We start from the raw sequence: 23,284 nt of genomic DNA, 5'->3' as shown, positions 1-23,284 counted from the left end.
CATACAGGTGCAACTAACCATAGGCAAAACTGCTATACAACTGGTAGCATGTTACAGACCACCCTCCCAATCTCAAGAACCCCACTCAGCCTTCCTGAAGACATTGGAGGATATGAATGTATCACAAAATACCATCATACTGGGAGACTTCAACTACCCAAACATAGATTGGGTACATTATTCTAGCCATAATACCCTAGCCCAAAGGTTCCTGGAATTCATAAATTCAAATGCACTGAACAACTAGTCACCTCTCCCACTAGGGAGATAATATACTAGACCTGATCATCACAAACATGGGGACAAAATGCTCCACACCGAAGTATACCCCTCACTAGTGAGATCTGACCACAAACTAATCACCCTGGATATACATATCCCACCTCCACCCCAGCACAAAAGACCACAGTGAAAAACTTCTCAAAAGCAGACTTCACTCTTCTTAAGACTAAGATGGTATCCTTTAAGCCCACTGTGCCAGTGGATACCACATCCCACAATGCCGAATCCTTCACAAATGCTTTCTATGGACATCTCCAAGAATGCATGGATCATGCAATCCCAAACAAATCCAAGTCCCTCTCCACCAAATGTAAGCGTCCTGTCTGGTGGACCTCAGCCATAAACAAATTGTATAACAAAAGAAGGAAGCTACTGCACGTCAGAGCGAAATCCCATGAAGGGAAGACATCTCTGATCAACATTAGCAGAAAACTACGTTCTCTCATAAAAACATCCAAGGCAAATTTTGAGAGAAAAATCACTAAGAACACTAAAGATAACCATAAAGCCTTCTTCAGCTATGTTAGAAACCTGGACGGAAACCCTCAGATATGCTCAGAGTTGGCTCTCAACAACAAAAAATACACTGAACCCACAGATATTGCTAACATTCTGTCTGACCGGTTCAGTGCAAATTTCTCGCCTCCTTCACCCCCAAAAGAAGAAATACTTATCCCAGCTGAATGTAATCTCCCTGTCCTCTCAGATGTCCAAGTGAGAATCGCCCTAAACAAAGCAAAAAACACAGCATCAATGAGACCTGACGGTATCCCGGGGTGCGTATTACGTGAACTCCAAGAGGAGCTAAACAACACATAAAAATGCTATTTAACCTTAGCCTTACTTCGGGATATGTACCTGAACACTGGCGTACAGCAACAGTGGTCCCACTCCACATGGGGGGTGCCTCTACAGACCCTGGAAACTACCGCCCCATAAGCTTGACTAGCCTGGTCTGCAAAGCTATGGAAAGAATCATTATGGAACTCATAAACGGAGACATAGGGGACCTACAGATGCTTGACCCCACCCAGTTCGGCTTTGTAAAGGGCAGATCCTGCCTTTTAAACCTGGTTGACTTTTTTGAAACAGTCACTAGAGCCATTGATGAGGGCAAAGCAGTCCATACAGCATACCTGGACTTGGCTAAGGCCTTCGACACAATACCCCACTCAGGCATCATAGATAAGCTAAACAGCTTAAAAGTAAACCCTTATGTCACTAGATGGGTTGCAAACTGGCTAAAGGACAGAACCCATAAAGTTAAAATCGCTGGAGCAATGTCAGAATCAAAGCCAGTCACAAGTGGTGTCCCACAGGGATCTGTCCTGGGACCCCTCTTGTTCGGCATTTATTTCTCAGATGTTAAAGCAAACATGGGAGGGCTGTGGCTGACAAAGTTCGCAGATGACTGCAAACTAGGCGCCAAAGTCGAAACACCAGCAGATACACACATCCTACAAAAAGGCCTCACTGAAACGGACAACTGGTGCCGTAGTCACGGCCTTAAACTAAATGCCAAAAATGTATAGTCATCCCTTTGGAAAAACAAAGTACCCACAAATTATCACATAGACAGCAACCCACTGAGTATGGAAAAAGTAATCAGAGACCTAGGGACCCAAGTAGACAGCGACCTCTCATTTGACACCCACGTTGCCAAAGTGGTTAGAAAAACATTCTACCTTGCACACCTCATCATGAAGGGTTTCACATCCAGATCCAAAGATGTCATTGTACCCTATATTCCTCCCTCATCAGACCCATGATTGAGTACAATGCCCCATTTGGTATGTACCTCACCCGGCACTTGCAACAGCTGGAGAGACCACAAAAGTACCTCACCAAAAGGATCAAGGGTCTCCAACATATGTCTTATTCTGCCAGACTAAAGAAACTTCAGCTCTATTCAGTAGCATACTGCCTGCTCAGAGGTGATCTCTGCCTGACGTACAAGGCCATGTCCAATCAGGATCTGATGGACATGCTCCACCTCAAAAATCCAAATCCATCAGGACCACGAGAGCTAAAGACTTAAACCTCAGCACAAGTATGAATAGGACATGCTGGAGGGATAGATTCATAACCCAGAGGCTTCCCATGCTTTGGAACAGGATCCCAGTTCGTATTAGGCAGAGCCCCTCACTGACTCTCTTCAAGAGAAATCTTGATGAGTGGATGGGAGATCGTAAGGTTTACCCCAGGGGTCACATCTGTCTCACTGCTAGACAGGGGCACAGTAAACTAATTCTATTATATAGGGGGACCTTCACTGTGTCACTACTAGACAGAGGCACAGTATTCTAGATTTATTCTGTACATTTTTGTACCATTTCATGGGGTGGCAATAGCCACATCACTATGGCTAGGCTTACAAATGCCCCAGGGCAGATAGCCTAGTACTATACTATGAAACTATGATTGTACATGGCTTTAGTGTAAGCTTCAGCGTAGTTGCTACTTCCATCTTGGGGTGGGGTTTGGAATGCATTTATATCTTCACCTAGGAGGGTAAAGTTTAGTATGATTTCATCCTTTGTGAGTTCTGGTGTTAGTGCCAGTTCAAAGGTGACTGATTTGTGGTCAGTTTTAACTAAGGAGAGTCCAACAGTTGCGTCAGTGCATCTGTTCGACATGTTGGTGAGGACCAGCTCCAGAATGTTTGTTCCCCTTGCCGGGGTATGGACAATTTGTTCCAGGGCACTTGAATTAACAAAGTCAAGGAACTTTTACACTAGTAAGTTACAGCTAGCGTAGGTTTCCCAATTGATGGTGGGATAATTGATATCCCCCATAACCAGTGTGTTCGGTAAAATTTGGATTGTCTCCAGTTTTGAAAGTAGGCTTTGTAGGTGTCGTGGACCATGGAGGGGGGATCTATAACTGGCTATGACTTGAATGGGGGTCTTCCTGCTGTAACCTGGACCTGGAGTAATTCCATGGAGTTGCCCAGTCCAACTAGATGGGAGGTGAATTTATCTCCAATACAGTAATGTAGCTGAAAAACTTATGAAAGATTTGAAAGGAGAAATTCTGGAAATGAGCAGGAAGATAAATGGACAGAGGAGGAATTGTAGTTAGTGATGGGGCATGAGACAGAGAAGAGTGAAAGTTCAGCAAAGTGGCCGTAAGAGTTGGAGAAAAGTTGTCTTTTGGCTTTTCCCGGTTAGGGGTCTCCACAGCGGAACTCCGGTCTGCTAATGATTGGCAGTTTTTTTTTTTTTTAAATGGTGTCGAGTTGCCAGCCTGACGCCCAACCTTCAACGAAGGCACGCCCATTCAACGCATGTCTTTCGAACGCCCACTCGACCACGGGGAGGACATGCAGACTTCACACAGGAGGCACTCCCAAACCAAGCCGAGAATTGAACGGGAGAACCTCTTGCTGTGAGGCAACAATGCTACCGCTGCAAAGTTGGAGAAAAGTAATATGAGTAAACCTAGCCAGGTGAGCAGGAAGAACAGAGCCATCTTTGGCATAGGTGCTATTTAATCTAAGTTTTGAAACTATTTAGGTTTTCCATATGTTTTAAATTTTGGGGATTTCATTCCAGAATTCTGACACCTGATGGGAGTAGACAAAGTCTCCAGCAGTGTTGAATATCTTACTGATACACAGTGAGATTTTATTGCTGGAGCGAATGTCTCTAGTGGGTGCACAGTATACCAGAGTACCCTGTAATGGGTGTTTGTCTGGAGAGTATAATAGGTTGTGGACAATTAGTTGTATGTTGACTGGTTTGGGAGATCATGCCAGTTTAATGGTTTTAATGCAAGGCAGGTGTGTGTTTTATAAGGTTGGTTGGTTGCAAATGTAGCTATATTGTAGTAGCAGGAAGCTAGTTTAGTTTTATACGTAGTGTTGATATTTGTAAGTATAGGGGGAACATATAAAAGAAAAGGAAGGAGGTTTGTTGCTGCTAAGGTACTCCTTGCTTGATCTGTCAGACAGTGTTTGGCCCAATAAAGGGAGAAGAGTTTTTGGTGCGTTTTTTAATGGAATGAAGTATGTGGTGATCAAATTTGAGGTTTATCTACTATGGCTCTGAAAAGTTTAGTTTGGCTTAGGGTTTCTATTTTGTGAGTTCACTTAAGGTAATATGACATTTTAGTTTATACTCCATCCTATTTTAGTTATCTGTAAGTTTTCTTATGGCACACTGTCCCAGACTATCTCCATGGTTTGTCGAATACTGTCTTCCCGCTCCCTGGTCACCCCCCCCCCGGGAATCAAATTCACGCTGTGTGATTACATGAATCCAAAATGTTACAACTAAATCCAAATGAAATAAAGATGGGTATATTAATTTTTTTTTCTAATTTCTCCACGAAACATGACTCTTGTAAATGCAAATTACATTCTCAGTGTAGGTATAAATTGGAAAGACAATGTAATTTAACAATTATCCAAGCATGGATGACTTCATAATAAACAAATCGAACAAACCTACCAAGGCCATGGATGGTCCTTCTTCTCAAAACCATCATCTGCCAGTGGAGAGGTAATCAGAAAAATGCTGTCCTTTGCCCACTTCTGGATACAAGGTATATGAAACATGCAGTAGCACCCAACGCAGCTCCAAATCTGTAAGAAGACACACAATGAGCATTTTCTTTTAAAGAACATTTAAGAAAGCAAAAGCTCTCGTTTGATCTATGCACAGTGTAGAGTATTACATAAATAAAAAAAAAAAAAAAAAAGAAGTTATGTCCTTACCATAACTTTCCATCTGTGTTGTCGATCTTCATTCATTCTTGATGAAGTGGACTCTGTTTCAACTTTTTGCATCCAGCTTTATCATTATACAGCTCACGCCAGCCAAAAAACTCTCCAGCTAAGGCTCTACCCACAATGCCACTTTCTCCATTACCTCAGATCGAGTTTGCACTCTAAGTATAGGAAAGACAGAAGCCCTGTCTAAGGTAGAACCCCACAAACCTCCAAGGACAAAAAAATACGATCCTCCAGAAGTGCTTTGGAGGGGGCAGGAGGGTGGGATGTCAAGAATGAATGGAGGGGGCAGGATTGTGGGATGTCAAGAATGAATGAAGATCGAAAACACAGATGGAAAGTTAAGGACATAACGTCTTTATCTGATGTTGTCAATCTTCATTCAATCATTCTTGATGAATGGGCCAAAGTCCCCAGCTACTTTAGATCCTCGGGTAGCCCTAAGGAAGGACATTCCTGAGTATCATAGAGCTAAAGGATGCTCTTCCCCTAGAGACCATATTTAATTTGTAATGAGTGCTAAAGGTTTGAAGAGTTGCCCATGTTGCAGCTGCACAAATTTCTTCCATGGAGGCCTTGGAATGAAAGACGGCTGAAGCAGATACAGGTCTGGTGCAATGTGCTCTGACAGCAGGAAGTTTGAGTTCATTCTGATTGTAGACAAAGGTAAAACAATCTCTAAGCCATCTTGATAAGGTAACTTTGCAAACCAGCTGACCCAAGGTGGGTTCTGAAAAAGACACAAATAATTGGCCTGATTTTCTAGATAGTTTTGTTCTGTTCTGGTAGAAAAGTAACTGTCTGTGGACATCCAGCATATGCAAGCAGTGTTCACCTTTATTTATAACTTTTGGAAAGAAGATGGGCAAGTTTATAGACTGGTTAATATTTCTGATACCACTTTGGGGAGAAAGGACAGATGGATTCTTAGCCACACTCCTCTCTGTTGAAAATGATACAAGGATGTTTCACACACAGAGCCTGTAAATCGGAAATTCTCCTGGCAGAAGTGATCGCCAACAGGAAGAGAGTCTTCAAAGACAAAAATGCCAGGTCGCAAGTACGTGATGGCTCAAAGGGCTGTCGAACTAGAGACTGTAATATTAGAGTCAAATCTCATGGCGCTACAGTATCTTTGAATGGGGGGTTTACATGTAAGGCACCTTTAAGAAAGGTTCTGCATAAACAATGAGACATCAAAGAACAGTCATCAAATCTGTTGTGAAAATTGAAACAGCTGGTAATTGGACTTTGATGGTGGAAGTGCCCAGTTCAAATAATGAAGCTAGATATTCCAGGATTTTATCAACTGATGCTGAAAAGGGGTCTATATTGCGTGTGGTAGCCCAAATTGAAAATTGCTTCCATTTGCTAAGATAGAGTTTCCCAGTGGATGGCTTATGGAAGCCAGATGAATATTTTGTACTAAAGAAGGTAAGTTGTTCCACCTGGCAATTACTGGAATTGGAGAGACCAAGCAGTCAGCTTGAGATTGTGAAGAATGGGAGGCACCAACCCCTGTGGGTGGGACAGCAGGTCCAGAACGGAGTCCAGAATCCAAGGACGGTGAACTAGGTGAGGCCAAAGGAAAGGGAACCAGACTTGATGGGGCCGAGTAAGTACAGTTGTGTACACTTACTACAAATGTAAATGTTTGAGTGTATTCACTGTTGCAGTCATCACATTTGGGTTTATCTGCTTGCAGTAAAGGAGAATAGAGGTATAGCCAAAGGAAGCCAGGGGGCTGGAGGGAGGGTAACCAGGACTGCAACAGTGAATACACTCGAACATCGACATTTATGGTTAAGTGTACACAACTGTACTATGTTCTTCGTGTCTCACTGTTGCAGTCATCACATTTGGGTAGATTCCCAAAGCGAAGGATAAGAGGAGGAATTTAGATAGCATTAGGACCAGCTATAAGGCCCTGCAAGACTGCAGTGGCAAAACCAGCTCTGGATTTAGAGAAAATTGGCAAATGGTAATGCTTGGTGAAACTATGTACAGAACTCCAGGTAGCAGCTTCTAGGATGTCTCTGGTAGAGACAACTCTGAGAAAGGCTGTAGGAGTAGATGCAGCCCTGGTTGAAAGGGGATAGGTTTTCCATTGTGCTTATAGCATAAATGAATGTAATGGCCTATCCATTTAGAAATGGTTTGCTTTGAAATAGCCTTCCCCTCTGCCCCTGAAGCAAATGCCACCAGCAGTTGTTCAGATTTCCTTTGAGGTTTAGTCCTGTCCAAATAAAATCTAAGTTGTCTGTGCACATCTAAGGAATGCAGTATCCGTTCCCCTTTGTTCTGTGGATTAGAAAAGAAGGTTGTCAAATGAATGGACTGATTAAGAGCCACACTGGATACCACCTTCGGCATGAAAGAGGGATTGGTCCTGAGGGACACCCTGTCCGCATGAAAGATGATGAAAGGCTCCACTGCCATAAGGGCATGTAATTCAGATACCCTTCTTGCTGAAGTGATTGCTAAAAGGAAAGCTGTTTTCCAAGAAAGGAATTTTAACTCTGCAGTTGCAGCTGGCTCAAAAGGGGGAAGGGTGAGTTTTTTCCAATACAAAATTAAGGTCCCGAGCTAGAGTTGGGGCTCTCCTGTGTGGTCTTAAGTTTCTGGCCCCTGAGGAACTGCTTGAGCAGTGGGTGAGAAAAGAGGGGTGGTTCTGTGTTGTAATGAGCTGAAATGGCTGAGGCATGAATTTTGATGGAGGAAAAGGAAAGGCCCTTGTGAAGCATCTCAGTTAAGTATTGAATAATCTGAGGTAAATTGGGCACTGTTGTGGCCATCCCTTGGGTTTGGTTCCAGGCACAGAATCTTTTCCATTTTTTTCAGCATACGATTTTCTAGTACAAGGCCTCCTTGCCTCCAAAATGACATCCAACACTTGTTTACTAAAGGATGGTAATGGAGAGATTAGGTAATTAGCCAGGCTGCCAGGTTCAGAGTTTGAAGCTGGGGGTGCAGAATTTGGCTCTCCTGCTGAGACAGCAGGGTAGGGGTCTGAGATGGGTGCCATGGGGCCAGCTGTGACACACTGCGAGAAGGGGTACCAGTGTTGGTGTGGCCATTCTGTTGCAATCAGTAACGTTCTTGGTTTGTCCTGTTTGATCTTTAGTAGCACTTTGAAGAGGAGAGGCAGAGGAGGAAAGGCATAAACTGATAGATTTTTCCAGCTGATGGACAGAGCATCCACTTTCCAAGTTTGTTTGTGGGGAGTCCTTGAGCAGAGTTTGTCTAATTGGTAGTTCTGGGGGGAGGCAAACAGGTCTATATCTGGGATCCCCCATTTGTTGATCAACATGTTGAAAATCTTTGGTTCCAGTTTCCACTCGTGTGGGTCCATGAGATTTCTGCTTAGGTGGTCTGCCAGTGTATTTAAGTTTTCCTGGCAGGAATTGAGCCTGCAGATGCACTTGGTAGCTCAAGGCTGTGTTCCACATAGCCATGGCTAGTCTGCAGAGGGGGTAAGAATGGGTACCCCCCTGTTTGTTTATGTACGACATAACAGTGGTGTTGTCCGTCTTTACCATTAATTGTCCTGGAAGAATGTGGTCCTTAAAGGCTGTCCGAACACTCTGTACAGCTAACATTTCTTTTTGATTGATATGCAGGTGCATTTGACTTGGGTTCCATTTGCCCTGAATGCACTTCCCTGCCAGATGAGCCCCCCATGCATAGTCTGATGCATCTAATGTTAGGGTTTGGGCGGCAGGGGGTAGAGTGAATGGTAGTCCCTTGTTTTGGTGGCAGGCCTCTGCCCACCAAAGGAATTCTAACCGTAGGCAAGGTATGATAGGAATCCTTACTTCTAGATCCTGAAAATGTTGATACCATTGTAGTTTCCTCATATGCAGTCTTGCATATGGAATTAGTAGAATGCACGAGGCCATGAACCAGAAGGCTTGCAGTATTTGCCTTGCAGATAGCAGGGTTTTTGTGGCCACTAGTTTGAAGTAAGTTGTCAAATGAATTTGTTTCTCTGACGTGAGGAAAGCCATCTGGGAAGTTGTGTTCAAGCTTGCTCCCAGGAATATAATTTGTTGACAGGGTACCAGATGTGATTTACTTTCGTTTATGGTGTACCCCAGACAAGTTAACACCTTTTGTACAAAAGCCAGACGATTCAGAAGTATGTCCTGGCTTTCTGCCTGAATTAAGACAATCGTCCAGGTATGGGTATATTTGAATATTTCTTGCCTGCAAAATGCAATGAGTGGAGCTAGGCACTTTGTTAATACCCTGGGCCCAGTAGATAAGCCAAAGGGCAGTGCAGAGAACTGATAGTGCATGCAGCCTGCTTTGAAGCGTAGGTATTTTCTGTAAGATTCCCTGACTGGGATGTGCAGGCAGGCTTCCTTTAAATCCAGTGCATGCAGCCTGCTTTGAAGCGTAGGTATTTTCTGTAAGATTCCCTGACTGGGATGTGCATGCCGGCTTCCTTTAAATCCAGTGCTGCCAACTGGCTATCTTTGACTATCATGGGAAGTAACTGGTGAAGAGTTAGCATCTTGAATTTTGGAATCACCAAAAAGGTGTTTAGGACAGGCATGTCCAGGATAGGACGCCATGAGTTCTCTTTTCTGGGTACCAGGAAAAGTCTTGAGTAGAAACCTTGTCCCTTTTCCTCTTCTGGTACAGTCTGAATACCCTTTAATCTTAAGAGAGAGAGTACTTGCTTTTGATCTTCTGCCCACTGATTTGAGGGTAGATATGGCCAACCGTTTGGGGTTGGTAGCGTGTGGAAGTGAAATCTGTATCCTTGGGAAACTATGTTTAAAACCCATTTGTCCTGGGTAATGAGCTCCCAGTTTTTTGCTTGCAGAGCAATCTTTCCCCCTGAAGGAGCAGTCAGTTGAGAAGTGCTTGAAAGTTTTAAAGTTGTCATTGAGACAGCTTACTATAGGGGTAGTCTTACTACTCCCTGATTTGGAAGTGGGAGCCCCCCACTGTTTAGTCCTGTGCATACCCTTGGACTGAAGCCTGGGTGTTCTGCTGGTTCTGGGTTTGAACTGCGAAGGCCTGGAAGAGGCAGGAAAAGACCAATTTTTTGAGGGTCAATGCCTACTAACTCTAGGAGGCTGCACTTGTAAGAAATCTTTAACAGTTTGCATAGCTTTAGCTTTTTCCTCCATCTTTTTAAGAACTTCTTCTGCTTTGTTGAAAAACAGGCGGTCCTGATTTAAGGGAGCATCCAGCAATTTAGTTTTAACATGATCTGGCAAAGATTGCTCCTTAAGCCAAGCATGCCTTCTAAGTAAAGAGCCAGTGACAGCAGCCCTGCAAGATGCCTCTAGTGAATCAAAACACATTGCAAAGTATGTTTTCCAACCTGTTCAGCAGAATGCATTAAATCCTGTAAATCCTTATTTTCAGCACAATCAGGAAAACATCATTTTCTGTTTAAGCAATCCAATAATATGCTGCTGATACTTTAACATATGAAACTGGCAATTTAAGGCCTGATGGCCAAGGTTGCAGAGGTGTATAACTTCTTACCCGATCTATCCAGTGCCCTGGAATCTCTATCAGAAGGGGGTAGGATTTTGGCAGTAGTAGCCTTAATGCCCTTGAGTCACTGTGAAATGGTCTCGGGGTCTGCAGTAGGAATTTTAAAAAGGAACTTATGAGAATCAGGAGCCCTTTAATATCTATCAGGTTTTCTGGGAGCAGGAGGTAAAGAGTCAGGGGCCAAGCTAGATTCCGAAAAGGCATCATTAACAATGTACAGCACAGGAGGAATAGCTAAAGGCCTGTGTTGGGGCAGGAGTAAGAAATAGCTTAAAAACCTCAGCTTTGGCGGCTAAGATCTAGCTGTATTCAACTGGACGTATAAGAGAATTTAAGTACCTTTATCTGCACTTTTTTTCAAATAATACAGTATTTAAATTGATTTAACTGTGTTGCAGGAATATTAACTGAACTGGAAGTTTTGACTCTGCTCTTCAATCAGTGCTTGCTTGAATTTTATTATTTGTTAGTAACACCCTCCCTGTTTTTGTTTTAGTGTTAATCTTAGTGGCCTTGAAACTGCTCGCCCCTCTTGTAAATTTGTGTTTGGATACTCCTTCTGGGCCCATCTCATTTGCTCACTCAACTGAGTGCAGTGAGATCATATTCTGATTTCAGGCACTCCTACTGTGTACAAAGAGAGCATCTAGAAAACAGAAAAAAAAAAATAAGCTGGTTTCCTGCCTTTCCTGTTAAGTGGTATAGACTATTTGTAGGCTTCTGAGCCCCCAAGCCCTTCTGTGTTGGAGGGAAGCCTTCTAGCTTAGTTTTTTTTTTCTTATAACTAGCCAGTTTTCTAGTTTCAGCACTAATCTGTTTCTTTGAACTCAGCACTTGTTGAGAACTCATTGTAAGCACTAGATAAGCTGCAAATTACTACAGCACTCAACTTTCCTCACTTGTCTAGTGGAAAACAGTTTTTAGTACTTAATAAATAAGCACTTATCCAGGCATGTCTAAGGGTCAACTCCCAGTGATTTCTCCTGTCTACCTGATGAATCTGGGCATCTTGGGGCAATGCAGCAATTGCCTCATGTACACAGACAACCCTCTCCTCCTACCACCCAACACTACAACCTGTGAGAGATGCACTTATATAGCCAAACTGGAAGCAAAGCTCTCTTCACCCAAGACTTGACTAGACAGTCAAGAGGAGAAGGTAAAAGTACAGTTTTGTACCTACCATAAATGTAGATGTTCGAGTGCTAATACAGCTGCAGTCAGGCAGGTCCTCGGTCGGCCGAATTCCAAAGTCTAGGTCCGGCGTCAGTTGTCGTCGCTTCTTCCCTGACGTCAGTGCGACAGGGGTATAAAAGAACCAGCAGACGCTATTTTCTTCAGTTTTTCTTGCCCCAGATGTCAGGTGTCCCCAGAAGGAAGGCAATACATAAATTTATGTAATAAAGCAATGCAATATAATCAAAATACAGTAGTTGCAAGCAAATACACCATAAATGAATACCCCAATCAGGTTGTATGAGGAGGTGTTAGACAATAAGCCTGTCCCAAGAGGGGAAGGAGGGAGGGAAATCTGGACTGCAGCTGTATTAGCACTCGAACATCTACATTTATGGTAGGTACAAAACTGTACTATGTTCATCGTGCATACAGCTGCAGTCATAACAGATGGGTAGAATCCCAAAGCTAAGAAAGGGGTGGTAGGCACTAGGTGGAACTAGGAGGAGCCAGGATGCCCTGCAAGACTGCAGTGGCAAAGCCTGCTCTAGTTTTGGAGTATAATGGTAGGTGGTAGTGCTTGGAGAAGGTATGCACAGAACTCCAAGTGGCTGCTTCCAAAATATCTTTGGTAGGAACTCCTCTGAGGAAAGCTGCAGAGGTAGCTGTGGCCCTTGTGGAGTGAGATCTGATGCCTGCAGGTACAGTTTTACCATGAAAAGAGTAACAAAAGCGTATGCAGTGGGCTATCCATTTTGAGACTGTCTGTTTGGAAATTGGCTTCCCTTGAGCTCCTATAGCATAGGACACAAAGGGCTGTTATGATTTTCTGAAAGGCTTTGTTCTGTCCAAATAACACAGCTGTATGTGAATGTTCAAGGAATGTAGTAGTCTCTCCCCTTTGTTTTGAGGATTAGGGTAAAAGGTAGGTAAGTGGATAGCCTGATTCAAAGCTACCCTGGATACCACCTTTGGCATAAAGGAGGGGTTGGTTCGTAAGGAAACTCTGTCCTGATGGAAGATGATGAAAGGCTGCACAGCCATGAGGGCTTGTAGTTCCGATACCCTGCGAGCTGAGGTGATAGCCAGAAGGAAAGCTGTTTTCCAGGACAAATATTGCAAATCTGTTGAGGCAGCTGGCTCAAAAGGAGGCAAGGTCAGCTTTTCTAGAATGAAATTGAGGTCCCAAGCAGGTATTGGTTGTTTCCTTGGGGTTTTATATTCTTAGCCCCTCTGAGGAACTGTCTTAAGAGGGGGTGAGAGAATAAAGGTGGATCAGTGTTGTATTCTGCAGAAATGGCTGAGGTATGGATTTTGTTGGAGGAGAATGAAAGTCCACTGCTTAGCAGCTCAGCTAGATACTGTAATATTTGAGGTAAATTCAGTTTTCCAGGATTCTGGCCCTTTTTCTCATTCCAGGCACAAAACAGTTTCCATTTTGCGGAGTAAGCTTTTCTAGTAGACGGCCTTCTGGCCTCCAAAATGACATCCTGCACCTCCTTGGAGTGTAGGGTTTGTTGTGATGTTAAGGAATCTTCCATGCGGCCAGATTGAGTGTTTTCAGCTGACTGTGAAGAGTTTTGAAGCTGTGCTGAGTCAGAAGAGGCATTAGAGGTAGGGTCCATGGTGGGGAATGCGTCAGGCTCCTCAGGAGTGGGTACCAGTGCTGTCTTGGCCAGTCTGGAGCAATGAGAATCATCTTTGGTCTGTCTGCTCTGGGTTTTAATAGAACTTTGGGCAGCAGAGGAAGAGATGGAAAGGCATAAACTGTCATTGTTGTCCAAATGAAAGAGAGAGCGTCCACTCTCCAGGCCTGAGGATGAAAAGTCCTTGAGCAGAATTTTGTCAATTGGTGAATTTTGTGGGAGGCAAAAAGATCTATGTCTGGCCTTCCCCATGCTTGAATTATCTCTGTAAAAACTTGAGGATGCAACTTCCATTCGTGTGGATCTGTCATATTTCTGCTTAGGTTGTCTGCCAGCGTGTTTTCCTTGCCTGGCAAGTACTGTGCTTGAAGTTCGATTTGTAATTCCAGAGCCATGTTCCAAAGTGACATGGCCAGCCTGCATAGGGGGTATGAATGGGTTCCTCCCCGTTTGTTTATGTACCACATTACTGTGGTGTTGTCTTGTCTTTATCAATAGTTGACCTGGATGCAGAAGGTCTTTTAAAGCTATAATAGCATTTATTACTGCTAGCATTTCCTTTTGATTGATGTGAAGGTGCTTTTCTTTTTGGGACCATTTGCCCTGAATGCACCGATCTGTCATGTGCGCCCCCCAGGCGTAGTCCGAGGCATCTGTTGTGATGACTTGATTTGCTTGAGGCTTGCAGAATGGGAGACCTGTGTTTGTTTGGCATGCTTGAGCCCACCACAGAAATTCCTTTTGAAGACATGGAATTAGTGGTATTATTGTTTCCAAACTGTGGCTGTGTTGAGACCATAGGGTTTTCAGGTACCGTTGCAGTTTCCTCATATGCAGCTTTGCACATGGGATTAGTAGGATGCAAGATGCCATGAATCCCAGAGCAAGCAGGATTTTCCTTGCAGTCAGCCTGGTGAAATTTGCTAGTTTTCTGAAGTATTGAGTTACTTGCCCCTGTTTCTCTGGCGTGAGGTAGGCCATCTGGGTGTTTGTGTCCAAGTTGGCACCCAGGAAAATTATTTTCTGAGAGGGTATTAGCCTTGATTTCTTTTTGTTGACTGTGTATCCCAGAGAATTCAACAACATTATTACAAAAGCCAGATGTTTCAGAAGTATGTGCTTGCTGTCCGCTTGGATCAGGCAGTCGTCCAAATATGGGTATATTTGTATCCCTTGAAGTCTGCAGTAGGCAATTACTGATGCCAGGTATTTCGTGAATACTCTGAGAGAATTGATAATGGCTTGAACCTGCAAGAAATCTGAGCTATCTTCTGCAATTTTGTCTGATTGGGACATGCAGGTATGCCTCCTTGAGGTCCAATGCTACCAGCCAAGACTCCTTGCCCAGCATGGGAAGAAGCTATTGTAATGTGAGCATCCTGAATTTTGGTACGAGTAAAAATGTGTTTAGGATGGATAGGTCCAAAATAGGTCTCCAATCTTTTCCCTTCCTTGGTACCAGGAATAGTCTGGAATAAAAACCTTGACCTTGTTCTTGAGTAGGTACCTCTTGAATAGCTTTCATGTCCATGAGATTTGAAATTTGTCTTTGTGCCTCTGCCCTTTGATTGTGTGGCAGGTTTGGCATGCCTCTAATTTTTGGAAGGGTGTGAAAATGGAATCTGTAGCCTCTGTTTATAATGTCCAGGATCCATTTGTCTTTTGTGACAATATGCCAATTTTTCGAAAATAATGCCAGTTTTCCACCTAAGGGTGCTGCCATTTGAGCCTTGCTTGGCATGCAAAGGGGGAAGTCATTGGGCTTGCTTTCTGAATGGCTGTGAACTATCCTCACCACCTGTTTGTGTAGGAACTTGCCATTGTCTGCCTCTAAACGATCCTTGAGATTGCCCTCTGCCCCTGTATCTACCTCTTTGGGGTCTGTCCGTGGCTGGAAAGGACCAATTTTTGGAAGGCCAATTTCTACTGAAACGTGGAGGTTGTACCTGTAGAAAATCTTTCACTGTTTGCATTGATTTAGCCTTTTCCTCCATTTTCTTTAATACCTCCTCAGCTTTAACATAAAATAATACATCCTTTTGTAGAGGGGCATCTAGTAATGTAGCTTTGACATGATCTGGTAAGGTTTGCTCCTTGAGCCAGGCATGTCTACGTATGACTGATCCTGTAACAGCAGCTCTACATGAGGCCTCTAGAGCATCAAAACCACATTGCAAGGTATGTTTACCCACTTGTTCTGCACTATGCATCAAATCCTGCAACTCCTTCAAGTCTGGTTGTTCAGGTTGTGACATTTTGCTTCTCAACTGTGATAACTGAAACTGTTGGTACTTTAACATATGGAACTGGCAGTTTAATGCCCTCATGGATAAGGTGGCGAGGTGTATACCTTTTCCCCACCTTTCTAAAGATCTGGAATCTCTCTTGGAAGGTAATGGATTTTTAGCAGTGGAGGCCTTAATTCCCTTGGGGCCCTGTGAGATAGTTTCTGGGTCAGCCGCATGGCTTTTGTATAAAAATTGGTGTGAGTCAGGAACCCGGTAGTACCGGTCAGGCTTGACTGGGGCTGGAGGTAAAGAGTCCGGGTTAAGGCAGGCCTCCGAATACACATCATCTAGTATGTCTAAGACAGGAGGTATAGCCAGAGGCCTGTGCTGAGGTAGCAAGAGAAAATCCCTAAGCCTTTTCTTGGAATCTGAGTACTCTTGGCCTTCCCAATGGAAGTGTTCCCTTAAGGTATGCAAGGTTTCCCCAAATGAGTAATCCTCTGTGGGGGAGACAGACGGAACCGACGCCGGACCTAGACTTTGGAATTCGGCCGACCGAGAACCCGCCTGACGGCAGGAGAACCCATCTGTTATGACTGCAGCTGTATGCACAATGAACATCACTTGCATCACACCACACTCATCACATAGTCCCTCAAAACCTACACCACCAAAACACACACACAGAAACACAAAACACACACCTACATTCGCGGAGGCTCTCAATAAATCCTGCCCAAGCATCAGGGACATCCAAAGCATAAACACAAGCAAACTCCACCCCCCAACACAACCCAAATGACACACAGCCCACAAACTCAGTGTGCCACTCAACCACAGCCCATAAGGCACAACAACGTACCCAACACTCTAGTCATAGGTGACTCTATAGTCAGGCACACTGATGTTCCACTCACTAGACTAAACAAGGAGAAAGTTACTGTCAGCTGCCTGTCAAGTGCCATGATCTGCCACATAACGCATGCACTCAGGTCACTCCACAATAAGTACAAATATGACACTGTCATTGTCCATGTTTGTGTGAATGACCCGAGACGTACCTCCCTGGACTACATGAAAAGAGACATGGAGGAGCTCTCCTATCTTGTATCCCAAGCAGGTATGACCCTAACCTTGAGTAGCATCCTGCCATCACCCAGAATGATACCACAGCACAAGGACAAAATGATTGACTTCAACAATTGGCTAAGCTTCTGGTGTCATTCTAAGGGGATCCAGTATTTGTCTGCCTGGGACGACATGATCGACAGTCCACGATGCTTTGCCAGAGATGGCCCACACCTGTCGCCCTTAGGATTCTGGATACTGGCTAAGGCTCTTGCCACCCCTATAGTGCCTTTTTAGGCAAGGTTCAAATGACAAATTCACCACGGTAACAGGTACAAGCAAGCAAAATCTGAGGGCAATGCTACTCAATGCTAGAAGTCTAAACCTCAAAATGCACTCACTTGAGGCACTCCTTAAAATGGAGAACATTGACATCTGTGCAGTGATGGAGACCTGGTTCAAAGCTCCAGAGAGCACCCCTGCATTACCAGGCTTCAATTCATACCACACCTTTCGGCCACCTAGCCCAGAAAGAAGCACTAAAGGCGGAGGCGTGTCCATATTCATTAAGGATATCCACACCTCCAGGCTAGTTGCACAGCATAATGCATCCGAGATTATCCAAGTGCAACTAACTCTGGGCAAGACCGCAATCCAAATTGTAGCTTGCTACAGACCCCCCACCATGCCCCAGGATTCACACTCCTCATTTCTTGATACACTGGAAAGTATTAGGGTACAACCCAACACCCTAATAATGGGCGATTTCAACTACCCCACCATCAACTGGGAAAACTACTCATGTACCAACTCTTTTGCTCAACGTTTTCTAGAATTCATAAATTCCAACGCCTTGGATCAACTTATTCACACCCCCACCAGGGGCAGCAATATCCTAGACCTGGTCATTACCAACATGGGAAACCGGTGTTCCACACCCGAGGTCAATTCCTCGTTGGTCAGATCCGACCACAAGCTAATCAGCCTAGACATCCACATCCCACCCCCAGCCCCAATTAGGGAAACCATTGTAAAAAAATTCTCAAAAGCCAACTTCACACTTCTAAAGACAGAAGCAGCAAACTTCATGACACTCATGCAGACGGACAATAGAGGTATGACTGCCGAATCCTACACAAATGCACTTTATAAGCACTTAGACGAGTGCATGGATCATGCTATCCCTAATAGAACCAAGATGTTATCCTCCAAAAAAAGAAAGTCAATCTGGTGGTCCTCTGCCACAAACAAACTCTACAACAGAAGAAAGAAACTGTTGCAAAAAAGAGTAAAATCCCATGACTGGAGGAACTCCCTGGTCAACCTCAGTAAGAAGCTGAGATCCCTCATAAAATCCTCCAAAGCTAGTTACGAAAACAAAATTGCCACTGACTCTAAAGATAACCACAAAGCATTCTATAGCGATGTCAAGAATCTAAATGGGAACACTCAGCTATGCTCTGAGTTACAGCATAATGGCACTAAATATACAGAACCAACTGATATTGCCAACATCCTAGCAGATAGGTTCAGTGCTAACTTTACCCCCCTCTCACCCCCTAGAGGGCCCATCTCTATACCGGAAGAATGCAAAGTTCTTATAATCACGGCTGCACAGGTAAAAAACACACTCTCCAAAGCCAAGAACACAGCATCCATGGGACCTGACAATACCCCAGGCTGCGTTCTACACGAACTACAGAATGAACTGGCACCCTACCCAAGTACCATGTTCAATCATAGCCTCACCTCAGGTTTTGTACCCACTGAATGGCGCACCGTGACAGTTATCCCACTCCACAAAGGGGGAGCCATGACAGACCCTGGGAACTACCGCCCCATTAGCCTGACGAGCCTGGTCTGCAAGGCCGTGGAACATATCATCGTGGAACTCATAAACAAAGACATTGGTAATCTCCAAACTCTGGACCCTACTCAGTTTGGATTTGTAAAAGGCAGATCATGTCTCCTAAACCTGACTGACTTCTTTGAAGCAGACACCAAAGCCATAGATGAGGGTAAAATGGTTCACACAGCTTATCTAGATCTCGCCAAGGCTTTCAACACCATCCCCCACTCTGGAATTATAGATAAGCTCACTAAACTAGGTATAAATCCCTGTGTCACAAGATGGTTTGCCCACTGGCTCACGGACCGAACCCACACTGTGAATGTAGCGGATTCCAAATCAGACATCAGACCAGTGACAAATGGAGTACCACAGGGTTCAGTCCTGGGTCCTCTCCTGTTTGGTATCTACTTCTCTGAAGTGCAGGCCAACACAGAAGGTCTTTGGCTAACAAAGTTTGCAGATGACTGCAAACTAGGAGCCATAATCGAAACTCCTAACATTGTGGACAAACTACAAAAGGGCCTCACTGAGACAGATACCTGGTGTCAAAGCCATGGCCTGACGCTCAATGCCAAAAAGTGTATTGTCATCCTCTTTGGTAAAAACTCTGTACCCATGAACTACCACATAGCTGGTAGTCTACTTAATGCCAAAAATGTGATGAGACCTTGGGACACAGGTGGACAGTAGTCTCTCCTTTGATAATCACATCACCACAGTGGTCAGGAAATCCTTCTGCGTGGCTCATCTCATCACAAAAGGATTCTCATCTAAAAAAAAAAAAAAAAGAGGTCATCATTCCCCTCTACTCATCACTCATTAGACCCATTATAGAGTACAACGCCCCTTTTGGTATGTACCTCACAAGACATCTACAACAACTGGAAAGACCACAGAAATAACTCACAAAGAGGATTACTGGCCTCATACAGATGCCCTATGCAGATCGTATCAAAAAACTACAGCTTTACTCCATCGCATATTGCCTACTCAGGAGCGATCTCTGCCTAACATGCAAAGCTATGTCAAACCCAGAGCTGTTGGACATCCTCCACTTAAAGAAATCCCAATCCCTCCGAGCTACACGCTCTAGGGACCTTAACCTTGTCACCACAATAAACAGAACATGCTGGAGGGATAGATTCCTGTCCCAGAGACTTCCCATACTCTGGAACAGACTACCTATGTCAAACAGAGCTCCTCATTAGCAGTCTTCAAGAAAAATTTTGATGACTGGATGGGAAATGGGAAATTCACCCTGGGGATCACTTCTATGGCTCTGCTCAAACAGGGGCACAGAAAAATAATTTTCTTGGGTGGTGAAAGCCAGGGTACATTTTTTGGCTAGGCTTGTATGGGCCCTAGGGCCGATAGCCTAGTACCTACCTATGAATCAGAGTAATCCTGGCTTTCCCAGTGAAAATGTTCCCTAAGAGTATGCAAGGTTTCACCAAAAGAAAAATCCTCTAGGGGTGAAGCAGAGGGAATAGAGTCCTCTGCATCAGAATCCTCATAGGTAGATAAGGGTAAATCCTGGTCATCAGAGGTGACAAACTTCAGAATCCTGGTCAGAAATATCATAAGCAAATTCAGTCTAGTCTCTTAGAGGGGGAAGGTTGGCTTCCCCTGATTAAAGTAATAAGGTCTTCAGCCATTCTTATCATTTGTTTTTTAGGCATAGAGGCCTGACCATGCAGCCTGGGGCATCTGTTTCCTAGGCATGGTTCGAGTTTTAGGACTAAAAGAAGAAGATGGCGTCAGTATAATATGCAAGTCAGTAGGCCTGAATACACCCTCAGAAACCAGTGCCTGTACAGCGGCTCTGGACCCATCCAAGATAGACACATCCGCAGGTTCCACAGTTGAAGCATCTCGCGGCATAATGGACTCCAAATGCGTCTCAGTAGAGGCCTGCGAATCTGAAGTAGCAGGTATCGGGGGCCGCGAAAGCGCCTCACTGAGTACCGGCGAACTGGCGACTAGCTTAGGAGAAGCGCCGTCGGCAGCTTTGGACCTGGGCGGCCTGTCTCTGTCTTTATCTTTGCGTTTTTTTGGAATGTCGGTAGTCGGGTGGCTTACCAAAGACATCTGGATAATTGAACCGAGTACCAAAATATTTAGCAGCGAAAATGTACCGACAAGGAATAGTTTGTAGTTTAAATAAGGCACAAAACCGACAGCGAGATACGTTGTGGTCAGGGCCTAGGCAAGGAATACAGTACGAATGAAAATCTTTATGAGGTATTTGCTTTCCACAAGAAATACAATTATCGACTTTTACTGACATCAGTTTAGAGCAAGAAAAAGTTTCCTCAACGAGGTACTTTTAGTTGAAGACTTCGGTTCTGAAACTCGAAAATGAAAATTTTAGGAGTGGGCCAACCGGCACTTGCGAACTGCTTCTGCTTCGGGCACCACACGGCAAGAAAGACTGATGCAATGGCGTCGGCTACATGCTTTATACCCGACTACCTGACATCACGGAAGATGAGACAGCAACCAATGCAGGACCCAAGACTTTGATAATCAGGCCGACTGAGGCCTACTGCAAGCAAATAACCCAAATGTGATGACTGCAACAGTGAAACACGAAGAACATTTACTTTGCTTCACAACCTTTGGGCTTTCCACAAGAAATGAGGAATCAATGGAGTTGGGGGAAAAACAAACTAGTCCTGGGGGCCAATTGAAGAGGAGTGTCTCTCTTGGGGACTCCCCGTGAGGGGAAATTAGGGCAAAATAACTGCTGCATTTGTTGTTTATCGGAGAGGCGAAAAGATCGCAACAAAGTTTGCTCCAGCGATGAAAGATTGTCATCTCAATGTTGCGATTAGGAAACTATTCGTGAGGCAGGAGGATGCATCTGCTCAGTTACTCCGCAATCACATTGGATTTTCTCGGGATATGCGTTATCAGAAGGGGGCTGGAAGCAATAGCCTATTGCCAAATCCCGAGGGCTTCCTGACACAGGAGCTAGGACCTGTCCCCCCCCCCCGTTTGTTGATGTAGCAGACTACCAACATGTTGTCTAACCAGATTGCAACTGTCCCCGGAGGAAAGACAGACTGAAAAGCTTGCAGTGCTAAAAGTACTGCCCTCAATTCTAGGACGTTGATGTGCAAACTGGCTTCTTGCGGGAACTAATTGCCTTGGACTGTCTTTCCCAGATAATGCCCCCCCACCCAATCTGGGAAGTGTCCGTGGTCACTATGACTTTGGGTGGAGGGGGAGCAAGGGTGCGGCCCCATAAGGTTTCTTCTGACTTCATTCACCAGGATAGAGCCTTTTTGCAATGATTTGTAATTAGAATTAGATGAGACATTGGATGAGAAAGAACTGACCATTGTGTCGCCAGGAGCCACTTAAACCAGCCTCATATATCTTGCTAGCGGTACTAAGGATATGGTCACTGCCATGGTTCCCAAAGCTTGAAATACCAGAAAAACAGGAACCTTATTTTGGGAAATGATTGCCTGAACCTGTGACCTTAATTTTTGTAGCCTGTGGAGTGGAAGAGAGGCTGCACGAGAAACTGTATTTAGTCCTGCTCCTATGAATTCTAGTTCCTGTGTAGGAGTCAACTGGGTCTTTTCCTTGTTGATTGAAATGCTGAACAATGCGGCGAGATGTAGCAGGAAATGTCTGGCAAAAAGCAGTAGATGCCTGGAGGGGGTGGTGAGGACCCAGTCATCTAGGAATGGAAACACTCAGAATCTGCATAGCCTCAAGTGAGCTGATACCACTCCCATGTATTTGGTGAACACCCTGGGGGCTGTGGTGAGATCGAAGGGCAGTGCTCGGAATTGGTAACAACTGGAGCATTTGTCAATCTTTATGTGGTAATACACATCCTGAAGATCTACAGAGCACATCCAATCATACTTTTCCAGAAAGGGAAGGATAGAGTGAACCGTGACCATCCGGAATTTTGTTTGGTGAACAAACTTATTCAGTATGCTGAGATCTAATATTGGCCTCCAGTCCCTGGTCTTTTTTTGGCACTAAAAAGAATCTCTAGTAAAACTGGGATACTATTTGGACTGGTTGGACTTCTTGGAGGAGTCTTTTTTTGGAGCAACTTTTGAATTTCCACTGCTGCTGCATCCCTCTGACTAGGTGAAACATCCGGGATTTGCCTTTGGGTCGCTGGTAAGAGATTGAAGGGAATCTTGTAACCTCTGGTAATAATTCTCTGACCCAAGTATCTGAAGCTATCGTGAGCCAGGCTGGTTTGTGCAGAGAAAATTTTCCCCCGACTGTTTCCAGAGGTAAGCAATCGGTCCTCCATTCAGGAGCGCTGGTAGGGTTGTCTGGAAAAGGAATAGTTGGAGCCCTTATTACGCAGACCCCCTCTGCCACAGGGAGGGTGTCTTCCACTAGAGCTCTCCCCCTCTGCCCTGGGGGGAGTAATCACCATGTGTGTCCTGAAAAGGCCCTTGGGATTTCTTGAACCACATTTTTCCACTCCTCTGATTTCTAGAATAGTATCATTGAGGAGTAGAGAAACGAATGCCCACAGCAAAAAAGGTCTTTCCATCTTTTTACACACCTGGCTAGTGTGTCTCTAATCTTGGTGGCAAATAAAGAAGAACAGTCAACAGCAGCGTTGGCAAAAGAAGACTTGAAAGGCTCTGCAAAGTTACACATGGATGGCAATGCCTGTACCCACTGCGCTAGATGCTCCTTCGGCTGCATGAGCAATGAGCTGCATGGACGAGTTTGAAAGAGACTCCAGGGTGGCAAACTGAGACGTAACTCATCAGATAGAAGTCCTGCAAGGGTA

General features: G+C 44.5%; 1 protein-coding gene across 2 annotated transcripts in view; it reads right to left on the bottom strand.

Annotated features, from left to right (window-relative positions):
- Window positions 1-23,284, bottom strand: part of NFXL1 (nuclear transcription factor, X-box binding like 1) — a 1,793,512-nt gene that overhangs the window by 1,624,244 nt on the left and 145,984 nt on the right. For both annotated transcript variants that reach the window (XM_044062425.1, XM_044062424.1), the window contains exon 4: window positions 4,734-4,867. In XM_044062425.1, the coding sequence (XP_043918360.1) occupies window positions 4,734-4,867 (134 nt within the window). The remainder of the gene's footprint in view (window positions 1-4,733; window positions 4,868-23,284) is intronic.

The sequence above is a fragment of the Protopterus annectens genome, chromosome 2.part1 (genome assembly GCF_019279795.1).
Source record: "Protopterus annectens isolate FY-2018-M chromosome 2.part1, PAN1.0, whole genome shotgun sequence".
Classification (NCBI taxonomy): domain Eukaryota; kingdom Metazoa; phylum Chordata; order Ceratodontiformes; family Protopteridae; genus Protopterus; species Protopterus annectens.
Note: the sequence above shows the minus strand (reverse complement) of the source record. Positions and strands in the feature narration are given on the sequence as shown.